The sequence below is a fragment of the Coccinella septempunctata genome, chromosome 3, assembly GCF_907165205.1.
Source record: "Coccinella septempunctata chromosome 3, icCocSept1.1, whole genome shotgun sequence".
NCBI lineage: Eukaryota > Metazoa > Arthropoda > Insecta > Coleoptera > Coccinellidae > Coccinella > Coccinella septempunctata.
Window position 1 is genome coordinate 38,435,123 of NC_058191.1, and position 18,696 is coordinate 38,453,818.

At 33.9% G+C, this 18,696-nt stretch overlaps 2 protein-coding genes across 2 annotated transcripts in view; one reads left to right on the forward strand and one right to left on the reverse strand.

Annotated features, from left to right (window-relative positions):
• Positions 1–16,472, forward strand: part of LOC123309148 (activating transcription factor 3) — a 59,999-nt gene extending 43,527 nt beyond the window's left edge. The window contains exons 3-4 of the mRNA XM_044892102.1: positions 2,850–3,116; positions 13,743–16,472. Of these exons, the coding sequence (XP_044748037.1) occupies positions 2,850–3,116; positions 13,743–14,309 (834 nt within the window). The 3' untranslated portion in view covers positions 14,310–16,472. The remainder of the gene's footprint in view (positions 1–2,849; positions 3,117–13,742) is intronic.
• A 1,150-nt stretch (positions 16,473–17,622) lies between these two features.
• Positions 17,623–18,692, reverse strand: LOC123309542 (protein transport protein Sec61 subunit gamma). The gene is made up of 3 exons (XM_044892703.1): positions 18,539–18,692; positions 18,379–18,477; positions 17,623–17,858 (listed from the first exon to the last, which is right to left on the reverse strand). Exons 2-3 carry the CDS (start codon positions 18,470–18,472, stop codon positions 17,746–17,748), a joined length of 207 nt encoding a protein of 68 aa, XP_044748638.1. The 5' UTR covers positions 18,473–18,477; positions 18,539–18,692; the 3' UTR covers positions 17,623–17,745.
• Positions 18,693–18,696: the final 4 nt, after the last annotated feature.

Below are 18,696 nucleotides of genomic sequence, written 5' to 3' on the forward strand. Positions count from 1 at the left end.
TTAACTTTGAGTTTTTGGTAACTACCAGTTAGGATTTAAATTGAAACTATTTCGCTTAAAATATAAACTAGTGAATCAGATTCAAAAGAATAGCTTTCAGTGAAGGAAGGCAAAGATATCGTTTAAAACAGAATGTTTTTTCTGGTTAGGTTAGGTTAGATTAGTAATCACATGGTTGTTTTTGAACAGCTCTGAGCTGAATTAACAGATGTAACACCTTTTAAAAAATAAAAATTGGTGGCAAACTGAGTCTCAAGAAAGTACCTCTCAGGGAAGGGTTAGAACCAGAATATTTTTTCAGGTTAGGCTAGGTCAGGTTAGTAACTTGTCATAGTTCATAACTCTGAGTTGAATTCACAAAATGTACTCTGCACAATGATTGACTTCAAGTCATAATAAAACTGAAATCAAGAAAAATTATTTTGATAAAAAGAAATCGTTGAAAATACAATATTATTTCATGAAAACTAGGTTCAATCCTTTACCAAACTATAAAATATAGGCTAGGTTAGGTTAGCACATCATGGATGTTAACTTTGAGTTCTTGGTAACTACCAATTAGGATTGAAATTACCACTATTTCGATAAAATATAAACTAGTGAATCAGATTCAGAAGAATAGCTTTCAGTGAAGGAAGCAAAAGATATCGTTTAAAACAGAATGTTTTTTCTGGTTAGGTTAGGTTACATTAGTAACTACATGGTTGTTTCTGATCAGCTCTGAGCTTAATTTACAGAAGTAACACCTTTCAAAAGATGAAAATTGGAGGCAAACTGAGCCTCAAGGAAAGTAACTCTCAGGGAAGGTTTCGAAAGAGAATATTCATGCAGGTTAGGCTAGGTTAGGTTAGTAACTTGTCATAGCTCTGAACTCTGAGTTGAATTCATAAAATGTACTCTGCACAATGATTGACTTCAAGTCATAATAAAACTGAAATCAAGAAAAATTATTTTGATAAAGAGAAATCGTTGAAAATACAATATTATTTCGGGCAAACTAGGTTAAACCCCTTACCAAACTATAAAATATAGGCTAGGTTAGGTTAGCACATCATGGATGTTAACTTTGAGTTCTTGGTAACTACCAATTAGGATTGAAATTACCACTATTTCGATAAAATATAAACTAGTGAATCAGATTCAGAAGAATAGCTTTCAGTGAAGGAAGCAAAAGATATCGTTTAAAACAGAATGTTTTTTCTGATTAGGTTAGGTTAGATTAGTAACTGCATGGTTGTTTCGAATCAGCTCTGAGCTTAATTTACAGAAGTAACACTTTTCAAAAGATGAAAATTGGAGGCAAACTGAGCCTCAAGGAAAGTAACTCTCAGGGGAGGTTTCGAAACAGAATATTCATTCAGGTTAGGCTAGTTTAGGTTAGTAACTTGTCATAGCTCTGAACTCTGAGTTGAATTCACAAAATGTACTCTGCACAATGATTGACTTCAAGTCATAATAAAACTGAAATCAAGAAAAATTATTTTGATAAAAAGAAATCGTTGAAAATACAATATTATTTCGGGCAAACTAGGTCAAACCCCTTACCAAACTATAAAATATTGGCTAGGTTAGGTTAGCACATCATGGATGTTAACTTTGAGTTCTTGGTAACTACCAATTAGGATTGAAATTAACACTATTTCGATAAAATATAAACTAGTGAATCAGATTCAGAAGAATAGCTTTCAGTGAAGGAAGCAAAATATATCGTTTAAAACAGAATGTTTTTTCTGGTTAGGTTAGGTTAGATTAGTAACTACATGGTTGTTTCTGATCAGCTCTGAGCTCAATTTACAGAAGAAACACCTTTCAAAAGATGAAAATTGGAGGCACACTGAGCCTCAAGGAAAGTAACTCTCAGGGAAGGTTTCGAAACAGAATATTCATTCAGGTTAGGCTAGGTGAGGTTAGTAACTTGTCATAGCTCTGAACTCTGAGTTGAATTCACAAAATGTACTCTGCACAATGATTGACTTCAAGTCATAATAAAACTGAAATCAAGAAAAATTATTTTGATAAAAAGAAATCGTTGAAAATACAATATTATTTCATGAAAACTAGGTTCAATCCTTTACCAAACTATAAAATATAGGCTAGGTTAGGTTAGCACATCATGGATGTTAACTTTGAGTTCTTGGTAACTACTAATTAGGATTGAAATTAACACTATTTCGATAAAATATAAACTAGTGAATCAGATTCAGAAGAATAGCTTTCAGTGAAGGAAGCAAAAGATATCGTTTAAAACAGAATGTTTTTTCTGGTTAGGTTAGGTTAGATTAGTAACTACATGGTTGTTTCTGATCAGCTCTGAGCTTAACTTACAGAAGTAACACCTTTCAAAAGATGAAAATTGGAGGCAAACTGAGCCTCAAGGAAAGTAACTCTCAGGGGAGGTTTCGAAACAGAATATTCATTCAGGTTAGGCTAGGTTAGGTTAGTAACTTGTCATAGCTCTGAACTCTGAGTTGAATTCACAAAATGTACTCTGCACAATGATTGACTTTGAGTCATAGTGAAACTCAAATCAAGAAAAATGAATTTGAGAGAAGAAAATCGTTGAAAATACAATTATGTCCAGGTTTGATTAGGCCAGTTGAAGGTTCATTTCGGATATGGAAGAAAAAGTTTCAGTTAAAAATTAAATATATCAGAGTAAGTTAGTTTGGTAACTGCCAAGGTTGTTTCTCAATTGGAAGAGGGAAAAGGTATCATTTGAAACAAAATGTTCTTTCAGGTTAGGTTAGATTAGTAACATGGTCGTTTTTCAACAGCTCTGAGAATATGAACCATAAATCGAGAAAAGCTACTTTCTCAGGGAAGGGTTAAAAATACAACTTTCTTTCCAGGTCAAAAACGGGCCTCCAACGAACGTCTCCACGGATTCAAACTCCTCCAGCTCTTCCCAACTGGAATCGCCAACAGCCAATAATCCGCCCAGCGTCCAACACACATGCTCCCAACTGATAAAAGCGGGACTCAAACTGACGATCGAACAGAAGCGAAAACTGCAGCAGGACTGTGACGACTTCCTTGACCTCGATAAACTCCCAAAAAGGCCAAGGAAAACCGAGTGTAGCGAGAGCGAAGAGGATAAGACCAAGTTGGACAGCGGGGTAAGATGCCTAAGTTATATCCAAGAATATACACGACCATGGTCGCTTTAACCCTCAGTGTATATAAAAATACGAGGATGTATTGAAAAATTCTAAGCCTACTATGGAACCAAACAAAATTTCAAAGTAAAAAAGTAAAAATATTTTAATACTCAACATATTCTCCTCTCAATTGGATACATTTATTACAGCGAACCTGCAACGTCTCTAGACCTTTCAAAAAAATGTTTCTTCTTGCTCTGCAAACCAGACCTCCACAGCTTTTATTACCTCCTCGTTGGAAGAAAATTTACGACCTTTCGAACTTTTTTTCAGTTGAGGAAAGAGATGATAGTCGGATGGAGCCAAATCTGGCGAATAAGGGGGGTGTTCTAGTAATTCAAACCATAAATCACGAATTTTTTGCATTGCAACATGATATTTGTGTTCAGGGGCGTTGTCCTGCGAAAACAAAACACATTTGGACAGCTTTCCGCGTCTTTTATCTTTAATTTTTTCCGTAGAGTAGTCAGTAATGTAGAAAGCAATCTCCGGTTATGGTTCTATCCTTATCCAAAAAATCAATCATGATTACTCTATGGCAATCCTGAGAAACTGAATTAAGAACTTTTCCAGAAGATTTTTGGACACGAAACTTCTTAGGTCTTGGAGAACCAGAGTGTCGCCATTCCATCGATTGTTGCTTTGTTTCTGGATCGTAGAAATGTACCCGAGTCTCATCTATAGTAACAATTCGGTTTAAGAAGTCTACATCGTTTTCAAATCGAGCACAGATCGAACGCGATGCTTCTACCCTTGCACGCTTTTGGTCAACATTCAAACATTTGGGGATCCATTTTGCAGCAGTTTTTCTCATGTCCAAATTGACGTGATCTATATGATGAACGCGTTCGTATGAAATATTCAATGCTTCAGATAGTTTTAGCCCAATTCGACGGTCTGGTAAAATCATCATGTCATGAACTCCATCGATATTTTCTGGTACTGACACAGAAACTGGCCTTCCCGATCGGTCATCATCTTCAATGGAAAATTTACCTCTTTTGAAGCTTGCAGTCCAACTTTTCACGGTCGCATACGAAGGACATTGATCACCAAGGGTATCAAGCGTATCTTCGTAAATCTGCTTACCTCTTAACCCTTTTAAATACAGGTACTTGATGATGGCTCGATACTCCAATTTTTCGATTTTCACAATTTCGGTGGACATCTTCTTTCTTTTAATTTATTGCTTAACTCTGGTTTACTTTTCTGACCTCAAACTTCACACTGACACTTCTATTGAGTCATTGTTCGTTGCTATGGTAACGCAATATTTTTTTATGCATGGAACTGGTCTAGGCTAACTAGATATCAATACATCCTTGTATAATGTTTGAAGCTATACGGTTTTCAATTAATAATAAGTACTGAGTAAAGAAAAAAATTCGTTTTAACACTGGATTGATTTTCTCGAAGTCATTGCACCGTGCATTAGACAATTTTTTACTAGAAGTTATGATTTGGTACTTTTACTACTTTGATCTTTCCCCTGTTCGATTGGCCTACATCTGAAACATATTATTATTAATGGCGGTTTTTGACATGCACTGGCCACAATTTCTTGCCGATAAAACGGTGGGTATTTCGGGGAGCAGCACATTATGCTTTTATTTCGAAATAAAATTTGGCAGCCGTCCTACAAACAAATAGTATTGGATTTCTGGTGTAAACATGTTGCCAATTTCTTTCACATTCAATAAATTTAAAATCAATTCATATTGTTCACACAGTAAGGTGTTCTTCCATTAGTTTCGGCTTCTGGTCTGGTTCGTAGATTTCATTATACAGAGTGAGCCAACAGCTGGAGGCATATTTTAGCCTTGATATCTGATTGAAAGACTTCTGACAGTCCTCACTTGATTTTTTCAATTCTGATCGTAACCTATTATTTATCAACACCAACAAATTTCCAATTTATGGGAAATTTAATACATCATCGAATCAGCAATATTGATATGATGATACGCAACAACAAATCCTAGAAAATTCTATCGAACTGTGATACGTGCAATAGTTGCCTCTATTCGCTGGAAAACTCCCATCATCTGGATTTATTGCATATCTAATCTAAGATATTTATGAATCACTCCTTTTATCAAAGTTGTTATTTACTCGTTTACAACCTCATTGTCTAGGAAAAAAAATGAGGCCACAGGGCTCCGAAAAGTACATGCGCGCACACAGCAATTGGCGAGATAATGATGGGAGCATTAATTTCGTTAATTGCATTAAATTGCCACAAATTCATTAGTTTAGTCTAGATGAACAAAAATTGTTACGGCTGGTTTAACATTGGAATTCCTCAAATTGTAACACAGAGTACGAACAATTTTTTTTTGATATTGAACTTGGGCATGGGCATCGCACAAAAATACACTGCTCAACAATTGATAGGGACCACATGCAAATTCCTCTGTATTTGTGGTTTTGATTAAGTTATCATATTCTTATTTCGTTCTATCAAGCTTTTGCCCTTTGAAATCGATTAATTGTAGATTTGTAGTAGGCTGCAGATGTTGGCATAAAGAAACCATGTGATGTTTGGTGCCAAACCTGTTTTTGCTCGTTTGAACGCATACGTTGGATTTGAATAAATGAGTTTTTCCTGGCTCAATAGATTGGGATTGCTACAGGAGTGTTAAAATCACCAAAAAAGGAAAAATTCCAACTTTGATCTTCTCCACAGCAATATTTCATCGTTTCGGTTCCAGTTATTATTCCTTAGGCAATGTCCCAATAGTTATGAATCACCATGTATACCTACTGATATTTTAAATGACTGTTTTTTTCACACATTGAAAGTTTATAACTCGAACGAATTTTTAATTAACTTGATGATACCTTATTTATGAGTAATAAAGTTTATAAATAACAAAAAATTTATACATACCGTAGATTCCGGTGACTTGGGACGATTGTTGAATTCAACTTGTAATATTTTCAAAACGGTGACCTATTTTATCTGAAAAAGAGGTTCGAATATGCTTAATGACTCAGACTATTGATGAGGATATATACCATGCTTCAGAATTCGGATATAAATTTTGAAAAAAATACAATACACTACAATAATAGTTTTGAAAAATTAGAATTTGTGATTATATAGTTGAAGTTCGGTAAGGAAATTGAATGATAGGTAAACCGCTATTATAGCGAAAGTAAATATATTGCAACTCAAATGTAAAAAAACAAGGGAACTTTGATTCCTTTCATTCTTTGGTGATTTCTTTGTGGAAATAACGTAAATAATAATATCCTGCTGAAAATTAGCATATTTCCTGCTGCCAATGCGCCGCTTGTATCTATTCGGCATTGTCCCAAGTCACCCTATGAAATAACAAAATAAATTAATGATATCCGTGTTGCGGTTTGATTTGTGAACAACCTTGTTTCATGACATATCTAATATCCCAATATCCCAGGTATCCAGAAAAAAAATTACACATGCACAAAGTGAAACACATGTACAGGACTAGAAAGTATAAGGGCTATAAAAAAACGCGCTTTTACTCTCCTGAATTCGTTAATTTTTCCTGTCAATTCAAACGCTCTGGTCACGGCAAACTCAACAGGAATTAATTGTTAAACTAACCTAAAAGACGCTACACAATCTTATAAGTTTGTCCATTCACCCATAAATGGAAAGAAACAAAGAAATCTGCAAGGGGGGTAATTGTCCCAAGTTACAGGACTGTTCCAAGTCACCCGAATCTACCGGTAATCAGTTCTGTGGATTTCTTAAAAGAAGTTGCATTCTGTCAAAGTCACCAATTTTTCGAAATTCACAGATATTTTTTATTTTTGAACATCGAATTACTCGAAAACGGTGCATTATACGAGAAAATGTGAAGAATACTTTTATTTTACAGAACTCTCAAATAGCGTCCAACTCAGTTTCAAGAGTTGGGTTCTTTGAATTTTCATGGTACGTAATGGTCATAATGAGAAAACTGGAAGACGTGGGCCGATTCGGAAAAAACGGTAAAGGAAAAAAGTGTTCCTTCTGACCTCAAGAATCTAGTGTTGAAATATTGGTACGAGTCAAAGACAATTTTCATATTTCACTATTTTTCATGACGTTGTAACATTCACTTCAGAATTAGTTTTCGAAAATTTAAAAAACACTTTATCCATTTAACCAATTTGGAAGAATTATCACTATTTTAATTTTAATTCCAAAGGCTAAGTTGTCAATTGTCCATTGAATCCTTCAGCTGATAAAATTCGAAGCTCTCCCTACAAATAATTGAGCAACTTTAACACTCCCTTCCAGACAATAACTGGGGGTACCTTGTACTTTTAATATCCACCTGATGTTTATGTCGTCCTTATACATCGCGAATGCATAATTTTAAAATTCCGCAAGCCTCTCTATTATCTTTCCAATGGAACAATAAGGATGGTATCATTCAGAACCAATCCCACATAGTTCGGTTAAGCGGTCCCGTTAGGTTTGTAGGTAATATGGAGGATATGGCCGATGGTATCCTGCCCAACTTTCGATAAAACACACCACGAGTGCACGAAAATCATTAAAAAAAACCACTTTGCCTACATTCGGGTACTTGTGTGGGTAGATCCTCGCAAAAACTGGTTTGCAGATTCAAATCGCGATTCAGATCTTCGCCTTTGGTCCATAATGAAAATAGATGGACGTGATTATCCTTACAATATAATGAAACGGATTTCTAGGTATGATTCATACGGTTTTGTTCGTTTCGGTTCGTGTATGAGGATAACTAAATTCAATAATAATATGTCATATAAATCGAAGTGAAATTGTTGATTTTGAATTCGTTTCCAGTTAGGCGATAAGAAGTTTTTCGAATCGGCAAATGACCCTCAATTTCCTACCCACATGAAGATGAAAGTAGTTTACTTCCATCCACCTGAAGATGCTATGGTGATAGCGAAACATTTGTGGTGGCTAAACCACTCATCCTATCGAAAATAATGAAGTTCAGTTACTATACTCCATTCACTTTTATTTTAGCACTCGGTTGGCCATGAAAATTTGACACATTTCACCCTGTATAGTACGGAAATGTGGGGTTATGACGCTTTTCAAACATTTTTGGGTTTTAAATCAACGCTATGTTGCCTGTTCTACGTAAAAGTTTCTGTTATTACGAATTTTATCACAATGTCGAATCTCTTCGGAAAATATGTGACGAACATAATTGAAGTTTATACAAACTGATTGAAGGCATACCAAATCCAGTTATTTGCATGGAAAATACAAGAGATCAGTATATCATAATATGCACTAGCTTGAGGAGAGTTAATGTTCGTTATCTTCTCTGGCTAAAGTTTAAATACGTTACATCGGTTTTAGATTTAAAAATATTAACCCGAAGATGAAATGCATATGATGTAGTGGTTGGGAATGGGTATCTCTCGAAGGAATTACCAAATAATTACAAGAATGTTAAATTCTTCAACTAAAATCATCTTACATCAATATAAGTAAAAAGAATTAAAGGTTTAAAAGTTTCAAGTCAAGATGAACTTCACCTTTGAACAAAAAGTTCACATGAATAAACAATTAACAGGACAACTGGCGCGTATTTCATCTTAATACATTGATATAATAATTAATAATTAGGTATTTATTGGTACCTCAAGACATTTAAAGTGTACAGGACAAGTCAAATGAAAAATAGAAAAATCAATTTTCGGGAACTTATTCTACGATGACAATCATCGAAAATCCTGTAGTAAACTTTTCGCATTAATTCACTCAAACATAAAATTCTCAAATGCCACCACTTTTTTGGGTCTCCCAATAGAAGGAAATTCTTTGTCATCCTCTTCATTCACAATCTCTCTGATTGTGGAAATATTTATAGCTGAAGTGGTCCAGATTCAGATGAAACATTATATAAATTCTCTATTCTCTTACATTGAATATGTTCGCTACCGTCTGACGTATTGTGGATTTTAGAATATCAGGGTCTATTTGAATGAGCGGACCTGAATTCTAAATAGCACTTCCTGAAACCCTGTCTCTTTTTTCAATCACTTTCGGCATAAATAAATAATAAAAATTGATATTAGTTGTGGCAACGGCGTTATGACATCAGTGCCAACCTTACTCCGTTCTTGTTACAAAAACTTGAGAAAATTATTTCATGGCCAACCAACTGCTAAAATAAATATGAACGGAGTATAGTTCTGTCTTAGTCTAGAAATTTTTCTGTGGTATAGGAAAAACCAACCACCAGAGTTTCTCAAAAAGTATTAAACTGAAAGGAAAATTTCGTTATGAATTTCAACATTGTAACCACAATTTAAGTGCTTAAAAAGTCCATATTTCCCTTTACACGATGACAATTCTCATTATCGTCAATGTAGATGTGAAGATTCAATTTTTGAATAAAGAAGTATATTAGTATTGACTCCTGTGAGAAATTATGATATTCAATCATTATCGTTCAGATTTTCTTCCACAGATTATTCAGAAGAGTGTGTGATTTTTATGACATATATTTCGGGTAATTTTTCATAACGAAAGCAATATTTATCTTTCGATTTTCGAGCGAAAAACAACATCTATTCATAAAATCCACACAATTAACATTTAATGTAAATCTTTCAGTAGGTCTCCTGTGCTTCCAGTTACCTACCCAATTGTAATGAAATCAAAATACAGTATAATTAACAAGTTTTATTAGTAAATATTAAACACATGGGTCTGAACACGTACCTACACCGATATGCAATAAAACGGGTTTTTTTATTCAAGGTTACCGCCATAAATGTTTATTTTCGCGATAGTTCAAACGTTTCCACGACACACAAACGATTATAATTTATCGAAAATTATGAACCAGAATGAACCCTGTCGTTAAACTGGGATAAAAAAATTTGTTGTCCTGGATAAACGAAATTTGGAAATTTATTACTTGAAAAGTTGAATATGTGTCACTTTGAGCTCTACGATGATTTTTCTGGGAAATTGAAAAATTCCGAAAAAAATTGATTCACTTAAAAATTCGTCAAAACTGAACGTTCATGAAATTTTCAGAGGATGTTCTTGAGTAGCTTATTCAACTAGAAAAAATTCTAGAGTTCTCTGCGATCACCAGTTTTTTCGTGGTGAAGTCGCACACTTTATCTTTTCAAAATCTCCAAAAAGGCGAAAATGGATTGTAATTCCTGAACTTTAGGAAATTCGTTTCACATCAGTATATTTTACCGATCCAAGACGATGCAAAAAATTGCAATTAGCTCTGCGATGATTTTTCTGGGAGATACCCGTATCGAAAGTTGACCTTCCAAAAATTCCCAAAAAGATGGGGTCAGTTAAAAATTCGTCCAGACCCAACGGTTTATCCGAGTTCGAAGAAATTTGAAGACTTATTACTAGAAGAGTGGCTCTTTTCGAATATGTATCACACTAAAATCTAGGATGATTTTTCTGGGAGATACGCTAGTCAAAATTCGACGTTCAAAAAATTCTCAAAAAAATGGGATAATTTAAAAATTCGTCAAATCAGAATGGTTGCACTAAAGTCGATGAAATTTCGAAGAGTTGCTCTTTTAGAATATGCGAGAGAATATGTATCACATTCAGATCTACGATGATTTTTCTGGGATATAAACGTGTCGAAAGTTGACCTTCCAAAAATTCCCAAAAAAATGGGGTGAGTTAAATTTATTTTCCTGTTTTTCGATTCTTCACATGAATTGAAAAAGCATCAGAAACATGCTTCTTCTGGATTTCTGCAAAATCAAACGCTGCATCGCAAATATCGAAGAAACCTCTTATAACTTCTTCCTTATTGCAGTATTTTTGGCGGAAAAGCAAGCATTTGTTGCCTTTGATAGTTACATTCATTCTAACTAAACCGAACATTCTGAAAAATTTATTATGCAAAATTTGTTTGTCGCCGGAAGGAAAACAAATAATAGAACAATAGCGATTAGTGGAAGACGTTTATCCATCCATAAATTACCTAAGAATAATACGAATCTGTCAACTGCAGGTTGACAGCATTCATGTCAACCTTTAAATTCAAGAGGCGCGTTCACCACCACCACCACATTATTTGGCGAAAACAAGCCCATTTGAAAGAATCCGAGAAAATCCATAATAAAATTGCTATAGCTGAACGAATACAATGAACAATACGGATGGCCCACCGTGTGGCATTCGCAATGAATTTAAATTAGTTGTGTTGCTGAAATATGTAGCCTTGGAACTTCGTTCGGCCTGAAGTAGGTACAAGCTTGGGCGGGTTAAACTCAATTTTAACATGAGAGGTCCACAGCTAGCCTCAACTAATAGAAAAAATTCCATCAAGGCTCGAAATAATATTGAAAAAACGTGTTTAGCATCACATCTGTTGATGTTCCACAGAGTATGTCGTTGAAACTCAATTAAGCATCGTATAAACTAGCTCCTTGTGTTTCGATTATTGTTAAAATTCGTTTTTATACAAGGGCACATATACAAGGGCAGATTGTTTGGACCAAAATATGGCGATAGGACCAAATATACCTCAATAAAATATTGCTGTGGAAAAAGATAGAGGGCGTTGAAGTTGAATTTTTTATAAGGGGACAGAATGATATTTTCTTCGAAGATCGAAAGTCCTTCATTAAAATAATTAGAAAAGGCATAGAAGTCGGGGGAGGCCACGTAGAACATTTAATTCAAGTTTATTCTTTTTATGTTACATTGTTTTTAATTATGCTTTATCGTCGAAATAAATAAATAAAATAAATAAATCGTTACTTCAAATCCCCTTCCGATGCTCTGAAGTGTTCAATTGTGTTTTTCTTAAAAACGGATCATAAACTATACATACAGTGAAATTATTAGCAAAAAACGAAAAAAAATTCAACTTTAACGTCCTCTATCTTTTTCCACAGCTATATTTTATTGAGGTATATTTGGTCCTATCGCCATATAATGATCCAAACAATCTGGCCTTAGCCTATGTCCCAATAGTTATGAATCACCCTGTATACTCCAAGAAAACGTGAAAAAAACTGTGAAAATGAGTAAACATACATTAAATTTGACACAAACTCATAATGGAAAAACATTTAACATTATTCGATTGTTTTCTCGCAATTTTCCGGCAAATATTGAAATTATGTGGCGGATAATTGATGAATCATTAAAAAAAGTGATTAACATGATTTTCATTAACATAAGTCATTCAACGACGACACGTCTTTCGCTATCACAGTCTCATCTTCAGGTGGATTAAAGTAAACTGTTGTTTACATAAAATATAAAACAAATTTTGACAAAGAAATGTGTCTCAATTTTTTCCGAATTCTTTTACGGAAGAATTCAGTACAAAGGCAGCACTTTTTTTTCATTCATAATCCAAACAAACTAGCCGAAGCCCAACTATTATAATAAGACACAAAAGAAAATTCTCGAATTCTGAGCTTGTTTGAAAATATAATTGAATACAGGATGAATCTTCGACACATACAAATATTTTAACATAAGATACTTGAGGTCAAAAGAAACACTTTTTTTCCTTCATCAGTTTTTCCGAATGGGCTCGGTTTCAAATATACAGGCTGTTGAAAAACCTTTAAAAATTGTTATTTTTAGTTTTCTCACAAACGATTTTATCGAATGAAATGAATTTCGGAATATAGTTTTTCGTTTATTTGATAAATCTTTTCCGAACACAAGATATCACCCACGTCTTCCAGTTTCTTTTATGATCATCACGTAACATAAAAATACCAAAAATTCAAAGAACCCAACCCTTGAAACTAAGTTGAACGATATCTAATGAATATCTGGGCGTTTTGTGAATTAAAAGTATTCCTCATATTTTCTCGTATAATGCGCCGTTTTCCATTAATTTGATGTCAAAAATTAAAAAGTATCTGTGAAATTTAAAAAACTGGGTACTTTGGATGAATACAACTCTATTTAAAAGATTCACAGATGTGTAGTGGCACAGCTCATAATGAAAACTTAAAATGGCAATATCTTTTTATCAGGACCGAATCGTAAAAAATGGTATAGGAAAAAAGTGTTTCTTTTGACCTCAAGAATCTACTGTTGATATATTTGTTCGAGTCATAGACACAGCGTGCAAACAAAATATGACCTGCCAACTTGACCGAACTACTTTTTGAAATTTTTTGTTGAAAAAAATAATAGAGACACGACTTAGATTATATATTCTGGGTCAGAAGAAAATATGGGACTAGAATATTAAAAAAAAACATAGGCTTTATATCCAAAAAAAATGAAAGTTACTAATATATCACTGAATTGGCGGACTGAAAAAATTTTTTGACCCCGCCACTGCATTCTAGATGAAAAAGTGTCTGTAGGATGTTACATTTGTTTTTCGATATCACTGAAACTCTACGAAATAGGGGCACCAATTCAAAAAGAGCCGAAAAATGAGTTTTCACTCATAACTTGAAAACAAAAGAAGAGAGAAAGAGAGAAAATAAAGATGCTGTTCTGGCCATTAACCATCTTTCTTTTTTTCCTAACTCTTACGATTTTGCGCACGCTGCACACTGTAGTCATAAACCCATTATGATCATCATCATGTACCACCACTAATTTGACGATTTTTGTTGTTTCAGTTGACCCCCGAAGACGAGGAAAGACGCAGACGAAGAAGAGAGCGCAACAAAATCGCCGCCACAAAATGCCGTTTGAAGAAACGCGAACGCACCGCCAACTTGATCACCGAATCCGAGACCCTGGAAACTCAAAATTTAGAATTGAAGAATCAGGTGCACGAGCTCCAGCAACAGAAACGCACTCTGGAGGAAGTACTAGCCCATCACCGTCCCCAGTGTCAACACCAAATCAAACAGGCGACAAGAGACGCCCTGTATAAACTTCCCCCCGTGTCATCGGTGATAGAGAACCATTCCTACAGCCACTCAAACCACAGTTTCGACAGGACGGCACAGATGAGTTACTCTAGGTCCAATTCGCCCTGTCTGAATTTCGCGAACTACGTGAAAAATAACCAGTATAAAAATCCACCCAAGATAATCGTCGAAGAAATCAACGACAACTCGGTGCTGATTACGAACCTTGACAACCCCCACGTTCACCAGAATTATTACAATCAGTGTCACAATTACCCGAGTCAAAGTTACAGCAGTTCTTCTGGACTGGGTAACGGCTGTTTAGCGTGATGAAAAATCCCCAAAAACCTGACCATTATATCGGGGATGTTCTGATTATTTTTGAGAATTTTATTGTATTTTTGAAGTTTATATTTTGTATATTTATTTGAGTCCAACAGTTTAATTGTAAGCCATTTCATCAGGATTTTCAAATATCAATAGATTTCCAATTTGTTAGTTATATCCGTGTTTCTATTTAACGTTATGGAATGTTTTTCTTTTTAATTTTGCGGAATCTTCACTGTGAAATATCCTCATATTATTTTGATTCTTTTGAATAAAATATTCGATATATGTTTGGGCAGTACCCTCAAATGATGTACAGAGTGTAGGTAAATAGAATAGGGATGATTTATTATCAGAAAAAAAAATGTACAGCCCCCTAAAAATGGCATGTGGCAATTTTCGTTTTTTTCTTAGAAACCAGAAATTGAGCTGACATTTTATGGGGCAATAAAAAAAAAGGTAGTTTCGTGACATTCCAGTTTTTGCCCGCAAAAAGGAATATGATTTTTTTAAAAATCATCTCAATATTTCAGGAAAATTTCATCATAGTAAGAAAATATTCCTGAAATATTGCCCAATACAACAAGGTAGAGCTCAAAATCATAAAAACAAACCTTGAATTAACCGACGACGAACAAAATCAGAGAAATCAATAAATTAGTAATCCTGGATATTGTCCAAACATATAAAAATTATAAAAGTTGATTGACCTCATACCCAGCAATAAGAATAAATCTTCCAAAATATTTCGAAGAGGAAAATTTGGTAGGTATATACCTACTCATAAATGAAGAGGGGAATTTTTCAGTCGATTTCCTCATAACTTTTTGTATTTTATTTCAAAATTTTACCCATTGCTGGACTAAGACTTGTTACCAGATCTGAGTTTATATAAATATAGATATTTAGATGTTGATGTAATTATTATAAGTATGAAAAAACGTTGTTTTGTATATTCACGGCAGAACCACAAAGTAACAGCATTCCAAAAATAGAATATGAATTGAAAAATCTACTTTGTACACTATTTATACTTACTTTAACAGTTCTGTTTACTGCCGCATTTTTATCGATTTTTTTATTATCACATTTTTAAATATTTAGTCGTTGTTATCAGTGAATATTTTTCTATCTACGTAGTTTTAGGAACGCCTTTAATGTACCTATCCTCGACAAACCTTCACCTCCTTATCACTGAAAAATTATAAAAGAAATGTAACACCATTTTCAAGGATATTTCATCCATACGAAAAATAATGGAATAACCTTGAAATAATTTCTTTAGCCGTCAGAATATTTATAAAAATCTGTCACATTCCTTTTATAATAATTTTTCGTTTTTCATTTAGTTACTTAAGCAATTTATTTCTCATAAATTCGCTTTTAAGATTATTAGCTTGAATGAAGCATTATTGTTGATAGAATGCAAATCATTAATTGTTTTATTCAGAAACTGTGCCTTATTGTTGATAGAACAATAGCGATGGCATACGTTTATAAACTTCAAAACTTATAAAGCTTATAAATTGTGATAAAGAATTCAACACAAATATTCATAAGAGAACATGGAAAATGTATAATCATAACATCACTTCCAAATTCTAGTTTTAATCAAAGTCTATCATCACTAGTCTAACAGCTTCTCAGGATTCAGGAAAAAATTCTGCTTGATGTTTTATTTCTATTCGACTTCTGACTTATTTTATCGACATTACTAATGAAAAAACTGAATGATCAGAATTGGACGATGTATTTCTACTCTCTCTCTATCTCGAGTCTTCCTTCATTGTCGCACATCTACTTAGTTTCTCACAAGAACGAACTATCTAGAGGACAGTTTGTCTATAGTTTTTCCGAATCAGCAATAAAATTTTCTGAGTATTTTATATCTTAGGCTGATTTTTACACCAAGCATGTGCCATTAGAATATTCTTCCGCGTATATCCTCAGTGAAACTCTAAATGCACAAATGCTTTTTACGTTATTTTTCTACGTTTTGATACTTTCCAGAATTTCTATTTAACAACCGTTACTAAACTCCAGACTTTCAACAGATTTGTGTGAGTTACCTGTATGGAAAACGGGTTAGATTATTTTTAAATTTGTGCCTTATATACATGTAATCTGTGGAATACTGGATTCAATAAAAGTTATTTTATTTTGGAATTTTTTGTCCTTCCGTCCTGATGTCTTCTCATTTGTAATATATCAACTTCAACTTTATGAATGAGATACTCATTCATAAACTTTTCACACTATACTCATTTATGGCAGAAATGAAACTCAGACCTGCTCAGCTTTCCAACAAAGTACTGCGGACCTTATTTAGGCCCTTGTTATGCGCTTAACATTTCAAAAACAATTCAGAATCTAGTGAAAAAACAACTGTCTATAGTGCAATCTATTGTGGGCACGCAATTTTGAAGCTATCGAGCTGAATTTCGATAGGATTATGCGTATCTACAGTGTAAACATCGGAAAAGCGGTTTCAGAGATACCAAAATTTTTTCAAAAAAATTTTGTTGTCACCCTATTGATGTGAAATTTTCCACATTTGTGCTCATCGGAAACGAGATGAAGCCTACTGATTTTGGTCGGAATCGATCGAGCTGTTTTAGAAAGTTTTTGAAATTTACCAGAATTTCGGGATACTTTTTCAGGAATTTTTTGATCGTCAGGTATGGGGATTTTTCGAACGAATTTCTTTTCAGATTAAGCGAAACGAAATGTTTTTTCAAGAAAATAATTGAGATGCAGCCACATCCTACATAAAAGATGTAATTTTTGAAAGTTTATATTCAATGGAAAACTCGACTTTTTTGTTAGGTCTCTTAAAATTTCAGAATATAATCAGAGATAATTTTTTTTTTGAATTTAGGTGCCCTACCTAGTGTAAATTTTTGTAACTGAGTTCTGGCGCTTGTAAAAGTTGTGAAATCTCTACGTCAAAACCAGTGTATTAAATTTAATGAACTCTGAAAACCCTTCATGTTCGATGATTGAATATAACGATCTTCTGATCCACTTTTAAACTTTTCATTCAGCTTTTGAGGTGTCTTTAAAAAATAAAGCCAAAGAGGAACCTCTTTGATAAAGCAGTGCTGAAAATTTTCGAACTTTGGGTCATACTAATGATATAATATAAAAATTGGGGCACCACTGTCTCCTACATGAATTTTTTTCAATATCGACCCTTTGGAATTCAATAATGTCATTAAATGGAGAAAAAAAATGAAACCAGTTAACACAGGCAAACTCATCAGCCAAGTTCTGATAAATGGGTGAGGGCTGAGGACTGAAATATGTAAAAGACAAATCCCTTATAACAACTAGATTTATTTCATGAATCAGTACAAAATATTACAACAAAACTAATGCACACCGAATGTAAACTTATTTTCATGAACGAAATAAATTAATGAATGAGTGAAGAACAAATTTACGATCCAACAATAATATTGTTGATTGGTATATGGATGAGTTTAACGAAGAATCCTATGAATCCCATGATGCAGAATCCTATAGCTGTTGCAATAGCGATTTTCTGGAATTCTGAAACAAAGATAACATCTTTATTATAATCTGGGGTGGTCCATGAAGTGTAGTTACAAATACCCCTATACATATTATGCGAATAGGGATTCCTGGAGTGATCTAAAAACATAATGTCCAGAAGTTTGATTAGACAATTTAGAATTTAATGAGTATATCAAGAATGTATGTACTACTAGTGAGTATTAACCCCCTCTTCGGGGGTTGAATACCACTGAGTATCAACCACCAATTAATAGGAGTAGAATACTACTTATAATTATGAATGAAACATCAGCACTGAATGTCCACAATATACAACTTCATTCAACATAAAGCCATATGTTACCGAAAAAATTAGTTGCAGCTCATTAGTAGCAATCACGTCATAAAAGCGACTGATATTTTCAAATGATGCTGTAGTACTCAAGATTAAGATATAAACAATTGGAAATTTCACTTGCTATTCATTCACTCATAAAAAATGAAACATAATTTTAGACCATTTATAAGTTATTTCATATATAATGAGAGTTCTCACCTTTTCTGTCTGGTTTCGTGCATCTTTTAACCAATCTGATAGAGTCTTTGGCGAATTGTCTGCCAGGTTCGAAAAATTTTGTGATTTGATCCATTTTAGCTGTAAGGAATATCATTCATCGTTAAGTAATTGAAAATAAGACTCACTAACTTTACTTTACCTAGGTTCTACGAGTTGATACAGTAATGAACTACCGCTACACTTTCGTATGACAACGTACAAGAATCTCCTTCCAATTTCTGTCTGTTGACGATAAACTCAAACGTCACCAAATTGTCTTTAAACGTCATGCCACGGCGACAGCAGTGGAATACACAC